This window comes from Geospiza fortis, unplaced genomic scaffold (assembly GCF_000277835.1).
Source record: "Geospiza fortis unplaced genomic scaffold, GeoFor_1.0 scaffold174, whole genome shotgun sequence".
Classification (NCBI taxonomy): domain Eukaryota; kingdom Metazoa; phylum Chordata; class Aves; order Passeriformes; family Thraupidae; genus Geospiza; species Geospiza fortis.
The window spans coordinates 677,021-691,278 of NW_005054480.1; the positions used below are offsets into that span (position 1 = coordinate 677,021).

Consider the following 14,258-nt stretch of genomic DNA (forward strand, 5'->3'; position numbering starts at 1 on the left):
AACTAGTTCTACAAGTCCAACAGAAAATGAAGTTAAATACGCTGGTTTGCAGCCTGTAGCAAACCTGTAGCTGGGTTTGGCTTCCTGCCTTGTAGTTCAAGAACCAGTAAGATAGAGAAGATGGAAACAAGGAGCAAATTAATTTCACTTGTGAGGTCTTACCTTAGAGTAAGTGTGTCTATTAAATTTGCCGAGGAAAACCATGTTCATTTTGTGCTTTTAAGTTAATCGGTCCATGGAGGAGATAGTACTGTACTGTCCTGCCCAAAAGTCAAAGTAGTGTGGCAGATTTTTCTCAGAGAGTCAGAGACCTATTACACTGGCTTTTACACAGAAACAGAAGTGTTTGGGATTTTTTTACTGCATCTTGCGTTCACAGAACTGTAGAGTAGTTTGGACCTTTAAACAGGACCTAGTCTAATCCCCCTCTGGAATGATCGAAGCATCTTTTCCTACATCAGGTTGTGCACAGCCCTCTCCAACCTGGCCTTGAATGTTTCTGGGGCTTCTGCTGCCTTTGTGGGCATGCTGTTCTATCCAGTGCTCCAGCACCCTCCTTGTAAAAACCTTCTTCCATGTATGTAGTTCTAAATCTACCCACTTTTAGTTTCAAGCCATTACCCCTTGTCCTATCACAGCAAGACCTACTACAAGGTCTTTCTCCATCATTCTTATAAGTCCCCTTTAAGTAATGAAATGCCACAACAAGATCTCCCCAAAGCTTTCTCCAGGCTGAGCAACCCCAGCTCTTCAGTGTATCCTCACAGGAGGGGTGCTGCAGCCCTGTGACCATTTTTGTGTCTCTGCTCTGGGCTGACTCCAGCAGGTCCCTGTCCCTCCTGTGCTGGGAGCCCAGGGCTGGATGCAGTGCTCCAGGTGGGTCTCAGCAGAGCAGAGCAGAGGGGCAGAATCCCCTCCCTGCCCTGCTGCCCACGGGGCTCTGGATGCAGCCCAGGACACGTTTGGCTCTCTGGGCTGTGAGTGCCATGGCTGGGCCATGTGCAGCCTCTCACCCACAGCACCCCCAAGCCCTTCTGGGCAGGGCTGCTCTGGGGCTGGTCATGCCCAGCCTGTGCTGGTACCAGGGGTTGTCCCAGTCCAGGTGCAGCACCAGCATGAGATGCCCATGGCCACTCCTCGAGCTTGTCTGGGTCTCTCTGGATGGCATCCTGTCCTTCAGGTGTGTCAAACCACCTCAGCTTGGTGTTGTCTGGGAATTTGACGGTGCACTTAATCTCACTGACTGTGTCATTGATAAAATAGTTAAATAGTCCTGGCCCCAGTACAGACCCCTGAGGGACACCACTCGTCACTGATCTCCGTTTGGACATTGGGTAGTTGACCACTACTCTCTGGATGGGACCATTCAACCAGTTCCTCATCCCTGAACAGTCCATGCATCAAACCTCTGTCTCCCCAATTTTGAGAGAAGAGTGTTGTGTGTAACCATGTAAAAAGCCTTCCAGATGTGCAGATAGATGATAACATCTGTGGCTGTCCACTGTTCAGAGGCCTTGTAGAACTCTTTAATTATTTCCAAACTGCTTCTGTGAAGGTAGTGTCAAGATGGCTGGGCCACATTGAATTGGTTTTAGAAGGTAACAGAAGGACAGTATAGTAATTTTTTCCACTCTGGATGATTTTGAGGTTTCTGTATCCTTCTGAGTTGCACCTCTTGGTTAATGTAAATTGGTAGCAGAACTCCTACTTCCTGATTTCATTTGTGTCATATTCCTGAAGAAAATGATTCTTACTCCTTGTCTCAATGCAAGTTTACAGATTATCTTGAGAGCTTCAAGGAATAAGAAGTATGAATGAGGAAATTGTGTAAAGGGAAGTAATAAGCTTTGAGAACTGACTTGCCTCAAGAAATACCTGTGACCATGCAATCTGATTTAGCTGTGGAGTGTTTAATACTTTATTTCATATGCCTTGATTACTCTTTATGCATAGTTCACATGGAAAATTATCAGTGCATGTATTGTGAGTTATCTCAAGGCTGAACTATTAGAAAAATCCAATAGCAGACAAACCGATGGATAATAATATATAAGTTATTTACAAGTTCTGTCTTGCTGTGGCATATATTCTGACATAATTTGGCTGTAGACTTTTTGATCAATTTTTTTTTTTTACCTGTGAGGGAAGTTGAGAAAGTAATGTTTTGGCGTAATGTCGTTTTACATTTCCCTGTGCCTGTGTAAACTCTAACTTAAAACTTGCAAGTGGTAACATAGTGTGCTCAGGCGTGTAATTTTGGTGTAGGTGTAGGAGTTTGCTTCTGTTGATGTTATTAAATACACTAAAAATTCAATGAAGCAAAAGCACAGAGAAATTTTGAAATCACTCAATCACTTGAGCAAATACTTTATATAGGAGAATTTACTTATTTTTCTCATCTGATAAATGTCTTTCTGCAGATTTGGTGTTGGTCTTGCCATAATGGTGCTGCTCTTCTCAAAATGTCTTCGTTTCCCAAAGAACAGGATGACAGCACTTCACAAATGCAAAAAGCCTTCTTGGATGGGTCAGTAATAGCTATTCTGTCCACAACACTTTGCTTGGTATGGACCTTGCTTCTCTTTTTTCCATATATGCTGTATCTTTTAAGCTTTCACACATCGGGAAACAAATTCTGTATCTGAAAGTAGTTTGCTGTAGTGGAATGTGTTAAAGCCCTTGACCCAATGGCATTGGTCACTTGTGCAGGGCTGGAACTTCACCAAAGAGCTTTTCTATGGAGCTGCATACACATATATTTCTGAGGAATCTGTACTAACTGTGGCATTTTTTAGGTAAAGCAGCAGCAAAGCTTATAGGGTTTAATGGCTCAGTTGTTTTGCAAGTTTGTTTAGATACTCTGTCTCTAAACAAAGTGAGTTTTTAAGACTCTGCCACCTTCTGAGAGCTAGGTTTATGTTCTTAAGTAACTTGAGATAAGGTGTCCTAAAATGTCTGAGGCAGTCGGAGTAATTCACCACTGCAGCTTTCAGGTGTGAAGGCAGACAGCACTTTTTCACATGGGGTAGTGAACTGAATTAGTTCAGCAGTTTAAAAAATAACAAGTTTAACTTAAGGGGAGGAGCACAGCTGTCTGACTGTTATGGCAATGACTTTTTGCCCTTTAATTTTGGTGCTTTTTTTAACTGTTGTATGTCCTAGACAGAACTTCTCTCTCAGTAGCCACCTGTTAGATCAGACTCATAGGTACAATCTGTACATTGAACATTGGCTCCTTGCTCCTTATGCATGGAGACCTGTTAATCACACAGAACAAACAGAAAACAGCTTGATTGGGCTCTAAAAACTGCTTTTGTTTATAAAATTAATTATACTTGCATAGGAAAGAGTTGTGGCCCTTCCTGCAGGTTCTCTAATATTTCTACCTTGAAATGGGAAAGATTATATGGCTTAGAACTGTCTTTAATGCTATTTTGTGATGTGAAAGTAAATAAAATTAGCAGTAAGCTGTAACAAGGTATCCCCTGATATTTTGGCCCTTCTCTGTGGCCATTTCAACTTGGGGCAGTATTGCTGTTTTTCTTTGCTGTGCAGTACTGGTGTTTAATCACTGGAGCCTAAAATATATCTACAAATTGGCCATCAGGGTGTGTTCAAGTGCCATTACAGTAATAGTCTGAACTCAGGCACAGAGCAGATGTTTACAATTAGCAGTTTATCTTTTTAAAAAAGCTGTTCAGAGCCTGATATCGCAGCCTAAGTTCTTTGCTGTGCCATTTAAAAAAAGTACTGTATTTGGCCAGCAATTGCTCTCCCTCACTTCTCTGATCTGATGCATCTTCCAGTAGGTCTGGTAACTCATGTTTCTGATGTGGACTCCTGTAGTTCTCACCTAAAGCAAGTTTCTGTGCTACAGCCTGTAGTAAGCAAAGCACTCTGTCTTGCCTGGAAAACTGCCCACAAGACCTCACTTCTGAAGTATGAGCTAGAGCAACTTTTCCCAGATCTTGATAATAGAGAGGCCAGTGTGACAGCAGATGTAGTTACTGCGTTGATGTTCATCTGAGCTCTGGAACCTGAATGAGAGGGAATGCTCTGGGTCCAAGCCAAAGCATCATCTGGCCTGGTATTTTTTCCTCTGCTTCAAGGCAAAAAAATCTGTAGGTATATAGGGAAGTGCAAGATACATTGTCTTGTTTGAATCCAAATAATTTCCTTTACTTGTGTGTTTTATTAGAAGACCTAGCAGCTAGGTATCAGAATCTGTTTGGCAAAAGTCAAGAGAAATTGTAAGCTTCTGCTGGGAGTTCTGGGTGTTTCTATCCATCTCTTCTTTTAGCCTCCTAGTAAAGTGATTTTGGTGTGTCTAGTGAAGAAAATACGAAAGAAACAGTAGTAAAAATCAAGTAGTGCTTGTAATATTCATAACTGCACAAACAGGCACGAGTATAATTTTATTGGTGTCATGGTTAAAAGCATCAAATAGTGTTACAAGCCTGTAGGCAGGCTTCCAGTTAGTACTTAGAAATGCATGGAGGTCACTAGCTTTCCAGAGTGTCTATCTTCTGGTATTACAGCTCTTTGAGAAATCATGCCTATTAACTTTGTCTTCAGATAATAGTTGATGCATTATTTGACTTGTGAAGCAGAAAGCTTTAATCTCTTGATGGTTTGATTTAGAATCTATAAGACAATTAGCAAACCTCCCTATGAGCTCCTGAAGATGGATGACTTGTCAAGCAGCCTTCCATCTCTGCAAGATATCCAGACTGCATACACAAGATTCAAACAGCTGTTTTTGATAGGTAAGTCAGACTTTAAAGCAAAGCATAACAATGATGTGCTGTGACTCCTGAGTGCAGTAATTTTCTTGATTGGTGCCTTGATTTTGAGGGTGGTTAAAAGCATATTTTTAAATATGTAACTGAAGACTGTGCTTATGTCTGGGATGTGAATGAAGGTTTGTAGTTCTTTGGCTTAACCACCTCTTCCTAAACTGTCACAGTATCTCAAAATTACTTTTGAAGGAGTGGACTCTTACGTGTTAGTTGGATTACACTAACTGGAATGAAGTTTGTGGGGAAGATTTTCAGTCTTCTGTGGCCAAACTTTTAGCCTTTGGGCTCTGTCAAGAGTAGAGACTACTAATTAATTTTTGCCCTTGGTTTTGTTACACACTAGTCACATCTCAAAACATATGAAGCTGCTTAAATTCTGTCCTTTAGAAAGCAATCAAATGGGAGCCATGTGAAAGTATGATCTAGGCTTTCAGACTTCTTTCTTCTGAGACTTTTCAACTATTTTGCTGTCATGAAACACTTTGACTTCACCTCTTGAGGTGAAAAAAGCTCCACTCCGCTTCTAATATAAGGTACTTGAGTTTCACACTGAAAATTTTGTCTAGAATACACTGTCAAATTGACAGTGAATCTTAAGAGCTAAAAATAACTACTTTTTAATGTGATTTCTGGCAAGTCACCCTCTGTAGGAAAAAAGCCTAAGCTTGAATTTAGTCATTTAACCTGTGTCATGAATACTGTGTATTTCAGTGATATAATTGTATCATTGTCTTGTATTCATGCAAAAGGGAATGTGTTGAAACTGCCATCTAGTTAGTGTTCTTGCAGTTTTTTAAATAAGGTTTGACAGTAGACTGTACCTCACTGTGTATAGCACTATGCACTTTCAGTCTGAGAAAAAAATTCAGGTGACCTTTTGCAGAAGTACTAAGATCTTACAGAAATTTGCAACCTTATTACCATATTTTAAAGTCTGAACACATGAACCATAACTTTTGTCCTGTACATGCCTACTTAATATGGTATAGGCAGCTTGTCCTGGCCATGGCACTCACAGCCCAGAGAGCCAGACATGTCCTGGGCTGCATCCAGAGCCCCGTGGGCAGCAGGGCAGGGAGGGGATTCTGCCCCTCTGCTCTGCTCTGCTGAGACCCACCTGGAGCACTGCATGCATGTATGCAGCCCATGCATGCATGCAGCCCATGCATGGGCTCCCAGCACAGGAGGGACAGGGACCTGCTGGAGTCAGCCCAGAGGAGGCCACGAAGATGATCAGAGGGATGGAGCATCTCATCTGCAAGGAAAGGCTGACAGAATTAGGATTGTTCAGCCTGGAGAAGAGAAGGCTCCAGGGAGACCTTAAGGAACCTTCCAGTTCCTATAGGGGCTACAAGAGAACTGGAGAGGGACTTCAGAAGAGAGCATGAAATGACAGGACAAGGGAAAATGGGCAGCTTTATATCAGGTATTGGGGAAAAATTCTTTGCTGTGAGGGTGATGGGATTTGGTGAAAACTATGTCTAATGGAACAGTGCTTTTGTGGAGAACTAGTTTCTATGGCCAGGGTGAAAGAAACTGGGAGAGCAGTTTAAATTGCGCAATGAACAGGATGAGGTGCTGCTCCTGTAGCTGCGCTGCATGGAGGCAGCACAGCTACAGGCATAAAACACGTGTATGCCTGTGCATTTGAGGCATAGGTGCAAGATGCAGCAGACACAGTAGTGTGTAAATGTGCTGGAATCGAACACTGGAAGTGTTTGGAGAGACTCTGGGAGGTGGGCAGTTACACAGAAACTTGTGGAACTGAAACTGTTGTGGAAAGGGTGGGGGAGGAGGGAATTTTGTGTATCTGGTTTCTCACTAGTAGAACTGTTCTAGGTCTTGTGCTCCAAGCTTTGTCTCATGCAGGAAATGTAATATATTCTGGTTTTAATTGATTACATCAGGTTGTGAAAGCTGTCCAGTATTTGTTGTTTGGCTTTGATAGAAATAAAAGCAGTGGACCCTTAGGTGGCATTTGAAAAAACCTACAAAAGTCCTAGTGAAAATCATAGGCGTTTAATGACTTTGTGTTATTGAACTTGGCCTCCCTGTTTATGTATTTTAATGCCTTTTTTTAGTTGCAGCAAAAACTGTTTAAAACATTTTTCAGGTAGTCTTACATTTCATAAATTTTTATAACCTACTTCTAAAACCCATTGGTGTCTCTGACTCTGATGGTAATGATTTTCAAAATCCAGTGTCTTTAGGTTAAGCTTTATGTAGATCATGATCTCTGATTAAACTTTTTTATTCCTTTTCCATTTTGTCAACAGATTTATTTACCTGGTTTGAGTGCCATGAACCTTTAACTTACTTTTTCTAAAAGGCTGTGATGCTATAAAACTCTGCTGGTGTTTATAGGACTACTTCGCTTCCTTATTTAGTTATAAGGTGTCAACTTTTAATAGTGATTGAGATTTGCTGACTCCTTAGTATTGTTTGCTTTATACTGTTCATAACTGAAGGATTTTTCAATGGATGGCTGTTAATTATCGCTGTGTATGTGTGAACAAATCAATTTTTTTTTCTTTTTTTTTTTTTTTGCAGATAACAGTACGGACTTCTGGGCAACTGATGTGAAATGGTTTTCATTACTGGAGAGCACAAACTGGCTAGAAATAATCAGGTTTGCTGTATCTTCAGCTTTCTGTGTTTCAAAATGTTGGTAATTGCATTTGTAGTGGGTTTTATAGCTAGTTTCTTGAAACTGAGTTCTTTACTGCCAGTAGGAAAAGAAATTAAGACAGGCTTATGGTCCCATTTATATATCTTATTTCTGCAACTTGAGACAGTGTTTTTAACAGTGCAGACTTGTGTTAAGTGTTCCACTTTAAAGGATATGAGAAGTAGCAGATCATTTCAATTACAATTCTTCCAGAGAGCCAGTTAAAAATACAGATCCAGTAATTTCCATCCTGCATTGTCACCTTCTTTCCAAACTCAAGAATCCTGTTTGCTTCTTGTGTGAAACTATTCTATGTCTTTGACTGGCCTTGCCATTCTTCTCTGTACTCTCTACTTATGTAATGTCCTTTAAGATGAGATGAAGTGCAGTGTTCAAGATGTTAGTCCACCAAAGATTTATAAAAGGACATTTCTTCTCAGTTTTGTCCCTGTTTTGCGCTGATTGTTCCTTAAGTTCTCTTTTCTTCTTTCAGCAGTCCACAGTGAGTAAGTGTTGGAATGGTGTTGGCTAACTTAAGGCTTGTTGTAGTGGAATTTGAGTTTTGTTTTCAGTGTTACTTTGTGCTAATTCTTTTGTCTGTCAGTTTATTCTGTAATCAGCTAATTACCATGGAGTGCTTCTGCAGTTAGCTCCAGTCCTTCTGGCCTTAATAACAATCCATAAATATTGATAGTTATTAACTTGTTAATCCAGAATTTAAATGTGTTTATTGAAAGGTTCTAGTGAAGACCATATATGTTGAGAAATTCATTGACATAATGAAGATCACAGGTAGTTTAAAGTAAAAGCCAGGCTGGGTTCCTATCCTTAGGTTGTTTTGAGACTGGTCATTTCCATACTTGGATCCAGTTGGTTCCTGGATCAGCCTGTTCTTGGCTTTTGTAGTTAGTAGGAATGCTTTGTCACATGTTCTAGATGATAAAACAAAGAAGAATCTGACAATTCCAAACTTAAGAAATAAACTGTCAGCTTCTATTAGTGACCTAAGATATTGCAAGAATCCTAATTTGTGTGCAGGCTTTCGCTAAGAATAAATAACTTTATGAAAATTTAGATCTAGAAACCAACAGTGTTACATCTGGTTTTATGTGATCTGTAATTCCACTCAGTCTTCCTTGTGTAATAATGTTCTCTGTATAACTTTTGTCGGAATGTTTACAAGAGCTCATTGCTCATCCTTCTCATCCTTCCCTCTCTCTCTTGAAAGCAGATTTTGGAAGAAATGTAGAAGGTAGTAAGTTAGAATGTAAATGTGGTGATGTTGGCTCTTTCCAGGAAAAAGATCTGGTGTTTAGCAACTGTAATACTTCAATGTGTGATGGCTGCTGTTGATCCAGATTAAAGTAGTGTATCATAGCAACTGAAAATGCATGGTTTATGGCCGGATAAAATGTTCTTGAAGCTGAGCAGTTCTTAGTTTACACAAACTGAGCATGAGTTTTGTGTTTTAAAGAACTAGTGGAGTTTCAAGTATGGCATTCTGACCCTGTCTAGGGGAAACTAATATAAGAAACTTCACTCAACTTTTCCTGTACCAAAACAGGAGAGTCTTGAAGAAAGCCATAGAAGTTGTGGAGTGTCTGGAAATACAGCATACAAATGTTCTCCTCATAGGTAAGAATTTAATGAGATAGTCCTATATATTGATTTGTTTAAATTCATTTTGAAGTAGATTAAGCTTCCTGTAGTTCAAGAAAATATGGCAAGCACAGTTCCAGGATATGAATGAAAAAGCTGCTGATAAATTGGCAGGAGAGTCTTGCATAAAGAAGAGGTAACATTCCTGTTTCCCATTTTATTTTATTTAAGGTCTCTTGGGCCCTTTGCTGTACTTTAAGGGGTACAGGAACCATATCCACACAAAGGACCAGTAATATGAACACTTCTAAAAATAACCTTTATATTTTCTAGATACATGTTGGATATTCTGCAGACTCTTTATTAAAAATACATGGAATAGTATACTTACTGTAAACATTTTGAGCTGTTTATTTTCCTAGACTGAGTAAGCACATGTAAAACCAAATCTCAGGTTAACCATTAAGTGACTCCTGGATTGGTAATTTCGTTGAGTTTTTCACACATATTGCCATTTGAGAAACCTAGCACAGGCAAGAGGTTTTCTGGAGGCACCTTTTGGAAGGGTGAAGACTGTGTGTTGCATGAGGAGGCAGTTTCACACCTTGTGAAAAGAGGTGTGGAGGGTAGGAAGGGTAAGGACAAATGGCTGGGCTGAGGGGCAGTGTGTGCTTGTGGGAGACTGAAGGGCCCAGGCCAGTTACAGTAGTAAGGGTTGGGGCTTGCAGGTTTTATTGTCCAAGTACTTTCCTAGGATACTTGTGTAAGTAACCTTAAATTTGGAATCATGGATTAACTTCTCTCTGTCTTGCAAAAATGTCTGTGCTGCTCTGATCCTGAAATACAATTTTGTTTATGTGAACATGGCAATGCTTTGCTTTCTTACATAATGTTTGAGGAATAGCTCAGTGTAGAATGTGGTTTCTGTTCTCCTTTGTAGAAGAGAATGCTACTGATCTGTGCTGTGTAATCTCAAGTCTGGTTCAAGTGATGATGGATTCATACAGCAGAACAAAATCAGGGTTTCAGAGCCTTATTCAGAAGGAGTGGGTGATTGGAGGACATAGCTTCTTGGATCGCTGTAACCACTTACACAAAAGTGAGAAAGAGGAGGTATAATTTTTTAAATTGCTTTCCTTGCTTACTATTTATAAGCTTACTCAGCATGAAGAGGGATTTACCTGTTAGTCCAGAAGTTCCAGTTACTCTGAGGATCTTCTGTTTTGTTTTATGGGTTGATGTTTGTACAGTTTCACTGTTTTTGCTGTTTAGAGGTCAGCAATGGCTTTATTATTAAAGAGAACAAATGAAAAATTTCCCAGTCCTGGAGTCTTTTGAAAGTCATGTATCCTGTGCCCTTGGAAACTGTGTTAAATGGTAGTAGCATCCATAGAAATAACTCAAGTTAACTGCCTATTCCTGTCACATCTGGAGATCAACTTTTTACTGTCTTGCTTTGGGACTAGATTAGATTGCTATTGAAATGGAAGTAATTAGGTGTAAACTGACTAATTCTGATCAAGAATTGATATAAACTAGTTTTGCTTTGCCACCTTTAAAAGGCTTCATAGTGGCAACTTTTAAATTCAGAGTGGAAAGTGCTCATCTCTTCTGTCAATAACTGGCCAAGGATGACTCAGATAGTACTTCTTCAGATTTCAGCCAAATGTACATGCAGCCGTTCTGCTGTTAATCAGGCTTCTTGCCTTAAGATTTGTATTTGGAGACATTAGATACTATAAAATAAATAGTTTGCATGGTGGAACAATTTTAACTTTTTTTGAAACTGATGAAATATTTTGTTTACTTAGGCTCCTGTTTTTCTGCTCCTGCTAAATTGTGTTTGGCAGCTGGTACAACAGTATCCTCCAGCATTTGAGTTCACAGAAACTTACTTAACTGTCTTGTCAGACAGCCTCTATGTGCCTATTTTTAGCACTTTCTTCTTCAACTCTCAACATCAAAGAGACACTAATAAGGTAAGGGTTTGGTATTTTGTGGATGCAGTGTGTTGGAGAATGAGTTTGACCAACAAACAAACACTCAAAGAAAGCTAATTCCCAGCAGCACCTTTTTCCTTACTCATTGAACTGCCTTGAAGGGTGAACAAGTGCAATTTTGGCTATAGGGAGGCAAGTTCAGGACTTAGGAGTTTATGATGACAGAAGGAATACATTACCTGTAATATGGAGCTGCAGTTGCATGTTTAATGCCCTTCAGTGAAATTGGAGCTCCTTAACCTACAAGGAATATCCAGCTGTCTGGCAGAATAAGTTATCCATTAAATTCTTGTATAGTATATTCTGTTGTATTCCAAAATCAACATCTCCTGAATGTTGATTTATATTTGGTTCGTGCTCTTCTCTAGCCTAAGAAGCTGGGAGTATCCTCTGCAAGGCTGCACAGAGAGTAAAGGAAAAAGTGAAGACTACTGTCTTTCATACAAATAAATTGTTGATCACAAAATCTAGACCAGTAGCACTGCATGACTGCAGTTCCAGCTTTTGGTGTTTGGAATCCTAATGTGCCACCTGTGTGTGAGGAATCCAAGTGTCTGTCTCTTGCCCAAGTTTCAAAATGTCTTTTTTTCTGAGAATATTTAACTTTATTTTCATCTGTGGAAGTCTGATTGCACTGTTGTTGTTCAGTTATTGAACACATAGAAAGCAAGAGTGTTGTTGCAACTCTGTGGCCTTTTTTCTGAAAAGGCAGTTTCTTTATTTCACCTTGACTTAGTCAGAATTACCTTCTAGCAGTATTAAATGTGACCTGTTTGTTTTGGCAGAGTGGGGAAAGCCTCAAGACACAAAGTGGTCCTTTCAGATTCCTTACTGTGTGGGACTGGTCTGTGCAGTTTGACCCCAAGGCCCTGGCTTTCCTGAACAACCCTCTTTATGCAGAGAAACCAAAACCAGATAGAAGTCAACGGAAGACTGCACGGTTCAAAGTAAGATATGTGCTGCTAAACTGTTTTTTCAGTTCTAGAAATATTTTGCACATCTTATTTCAAATGTTCTCACAGTGAAAGTATTGGTGCAGACTTTTTTAAATTGACAAAATACACGTATACTTCAGACCCACCTGGATTTAAGAACCCAGTTTGCATGCACCAGAATTGTAAATAACTCCTTTATAGTTCATAGCCATGAAGTTAGGGATTCTTTTTTCTTCATACCTCTGAGCAAGTCTGTTGGTAAGCCATGAGATTTAATATTCAGTTGAGTTGCAATGATGTGTTTGAAGGGAGTTAATTTAGTTGTTCCATGGAGTACCTGACTGAAATACATAGGTTTGTGATTGCCTCCCTAATTTTGTCTGAGTGTAACTGGAGTGTGTGTGTGCACTTGGAATGGGAGGGTGACCAACAACAGCAAAAAAACTGTCTGGAGTATGGAGGATTATGGATGGACCACCTCATTTCTGGCACATAGCTCAAACTTAGGGAAAAATTTTTGGAGTAGCCTCTTTCAATTGCAATTCATTGGTAAATTCTGTCCTGTATAAAGCATTCTCATGTGAGACACTGCCAGTGTGATCTACAGCGTTTATCTGAGACGCAGTGAGGGACCACTGGATATAAACCTATAAATAAGTGCTCTCTGATTTCTAACTAGCTTAAACTAAACATGGACACTGGCAATACTTAAATGTAAGCAAAGGGTTTGGCTTTTTCCAAGACAATTGCTTTATTGGTGTTACTTTTGGTTAGCAGGGAAGGAGCTGGCAACACTCAGTATGCTGTGTAAAGTGTTTGGTGTGTTGAAAAATAACAATTTAAACACAGCCACTGCTTTTCTATATAGGTCAAGTGACTATTGCTTGCAAGAGGTTCCTCAATACAACTTTGTTTTTCTTCCTCTTAAAACTGCTTTCTGAAGTCCCATTGCATTAATATTTATCTGAATATTTTGCCTTTTTTCCCTCTTAAAGCATCAACGGCAACTTTCTTTGCCACTGACACAGGCAAAGCCTTCCACAAAGAGAGGATTTTTCAGAGAGGAAACAGATCATTTAATTAAAAACATTCTGGGTAAAAGAATTGGCAAGTTCATAAATTCTTCAGATGAGCCCCCTAACAGCTTAAGGGAGTTTTATGATAGCTGGCATAGCAAACCTGTCGACTACCACGGTCTTCTGCTGCCGCGCATCGACGGCCCTGAAATCAAAGTCTGGGCACAGCGTTACCTACGATGGATTCCTGAGGCTCAGCTCCATGGTGGTGGAACAATAGCTACAGCTGCCAAGATTTTGGACTTGATGGAGGAAGTGCAAAGCCTGCAGGTGAAAATGGATGAAGAACACAGTCAGGCTGTTTCTGGAGATGTACATTCTGTTCCCTTGCTGAGAAATTCCCCCCGTTTGTCATCCTTGTTTCCATTTGCTTTACTGCAGAGACAGTCTGTCAAACCAGCTTTACCCACTAGCACCTGGAAAGACTTGGAAGATGAGGATGACTTGGTCAAGAGGGATGATGAATTTGTTGATCTAAGTGGGGATATGTTATAACATGTATATAGATTACAGTATGGATTGTATGTGGCTAAGCACTGAGTTTTAAATGTTGTGCTGTATCTTCATATAAGAAACTTAAGCATCTGCAAACTGTTTAATGGGTTTGTGGGGTTAAAAATCCTTGATTGGAAAGAACTAGTTGCTATAATTAACTGAGCATGTTTTGAACTTCCATTTCACTCTTACAATATTTATTGCAGAACCAATTTTTAGCATAGGTGTAATAAAAATGGGAGTGTTGGCTGTAGTAACAACATGACCACTCTGTTAAAAAAAAAGAAAAAGAGCAAAAGAATACTTTCTGCTGTAAAGGTAGAAAGATAAATGCATATGGCAACAGTCATGCTATCTTAACAGAACGTCTCTTTCCCTAACTGTGCACTCACAAGTCAGCTTTTGACAGCTGAGGAATACTCTTGTGGTCACCAGGGGTTTTTTGTCTGCTGTTGGATCAACAGAAGTCGTGTGCTTGCCCCTTCCCCTTTGTCAGTGTTGGTCTGTGTGGTGTCATGGTCACAGGTTGGCTGCTCTGAGCCTGTGCATGCACTTAGCTCAAGGGTCAGATGCAAGAGCTTGATGACACATTTCAAGTCTTAATGTATGGCTGTGCTACATGCCCTTGCTGCCTTGGAATTTTATGTTTGCTCTTAATTTTAATGAATGAGATTTCAATTTGCCAT

General features: G+C 39.9%; 1 protein-coding gene across 1 annotated transcript in view; it reads left to right on the plus strand.

Moving 5' to 3' along the window:
- The window catches only part of MTMR12 (myotubularin related protein 12), a 33,838-nt gene extending 19,982 nt beyond the window's left edge, over positions 1 to 13,856 (plus strand). Inside the window, exons 10-17 of the mRNA XM_031063077.1 lie at positions 2,421 to 2,527; positions 4,642 to 4,766; positions 7,350 to 7,428; positions 9,032 to 9,102; positions 10,007 to 10,179; positions 10,878 to 11,045; positions 11,852 to 12,013; positions 12,997 to 13,856. Coding sequence (XP_030918937.1) covers positions 2,421 to 2,527; positions 4,642 to 4,766; positions 7,350 to 7,428; positions 9,032 to 9,102; positions 10,007 to 10,179; positions 10,878 to 11,045; positions 11,852 to 12,013; positions 12,997 to 13,572 — 1,461 coding nt within the window. The 3' untranslated portion in view covers positions 13,573 to 13,856. The remainder of the gene's footprint in view (positions 1 to 2,420; positions 2,528 to 4,641; positions 4,767 to 7,349; positions 7,429 to 9,031; positions 9,103 to 10,006; positions 10,180 to 10,877; positions 11,046 to 11,851; positions 12,014 to 12,996) is intronic.
- Positions 13,857 to 14,258: the final 402 nt, after the last annotated feature.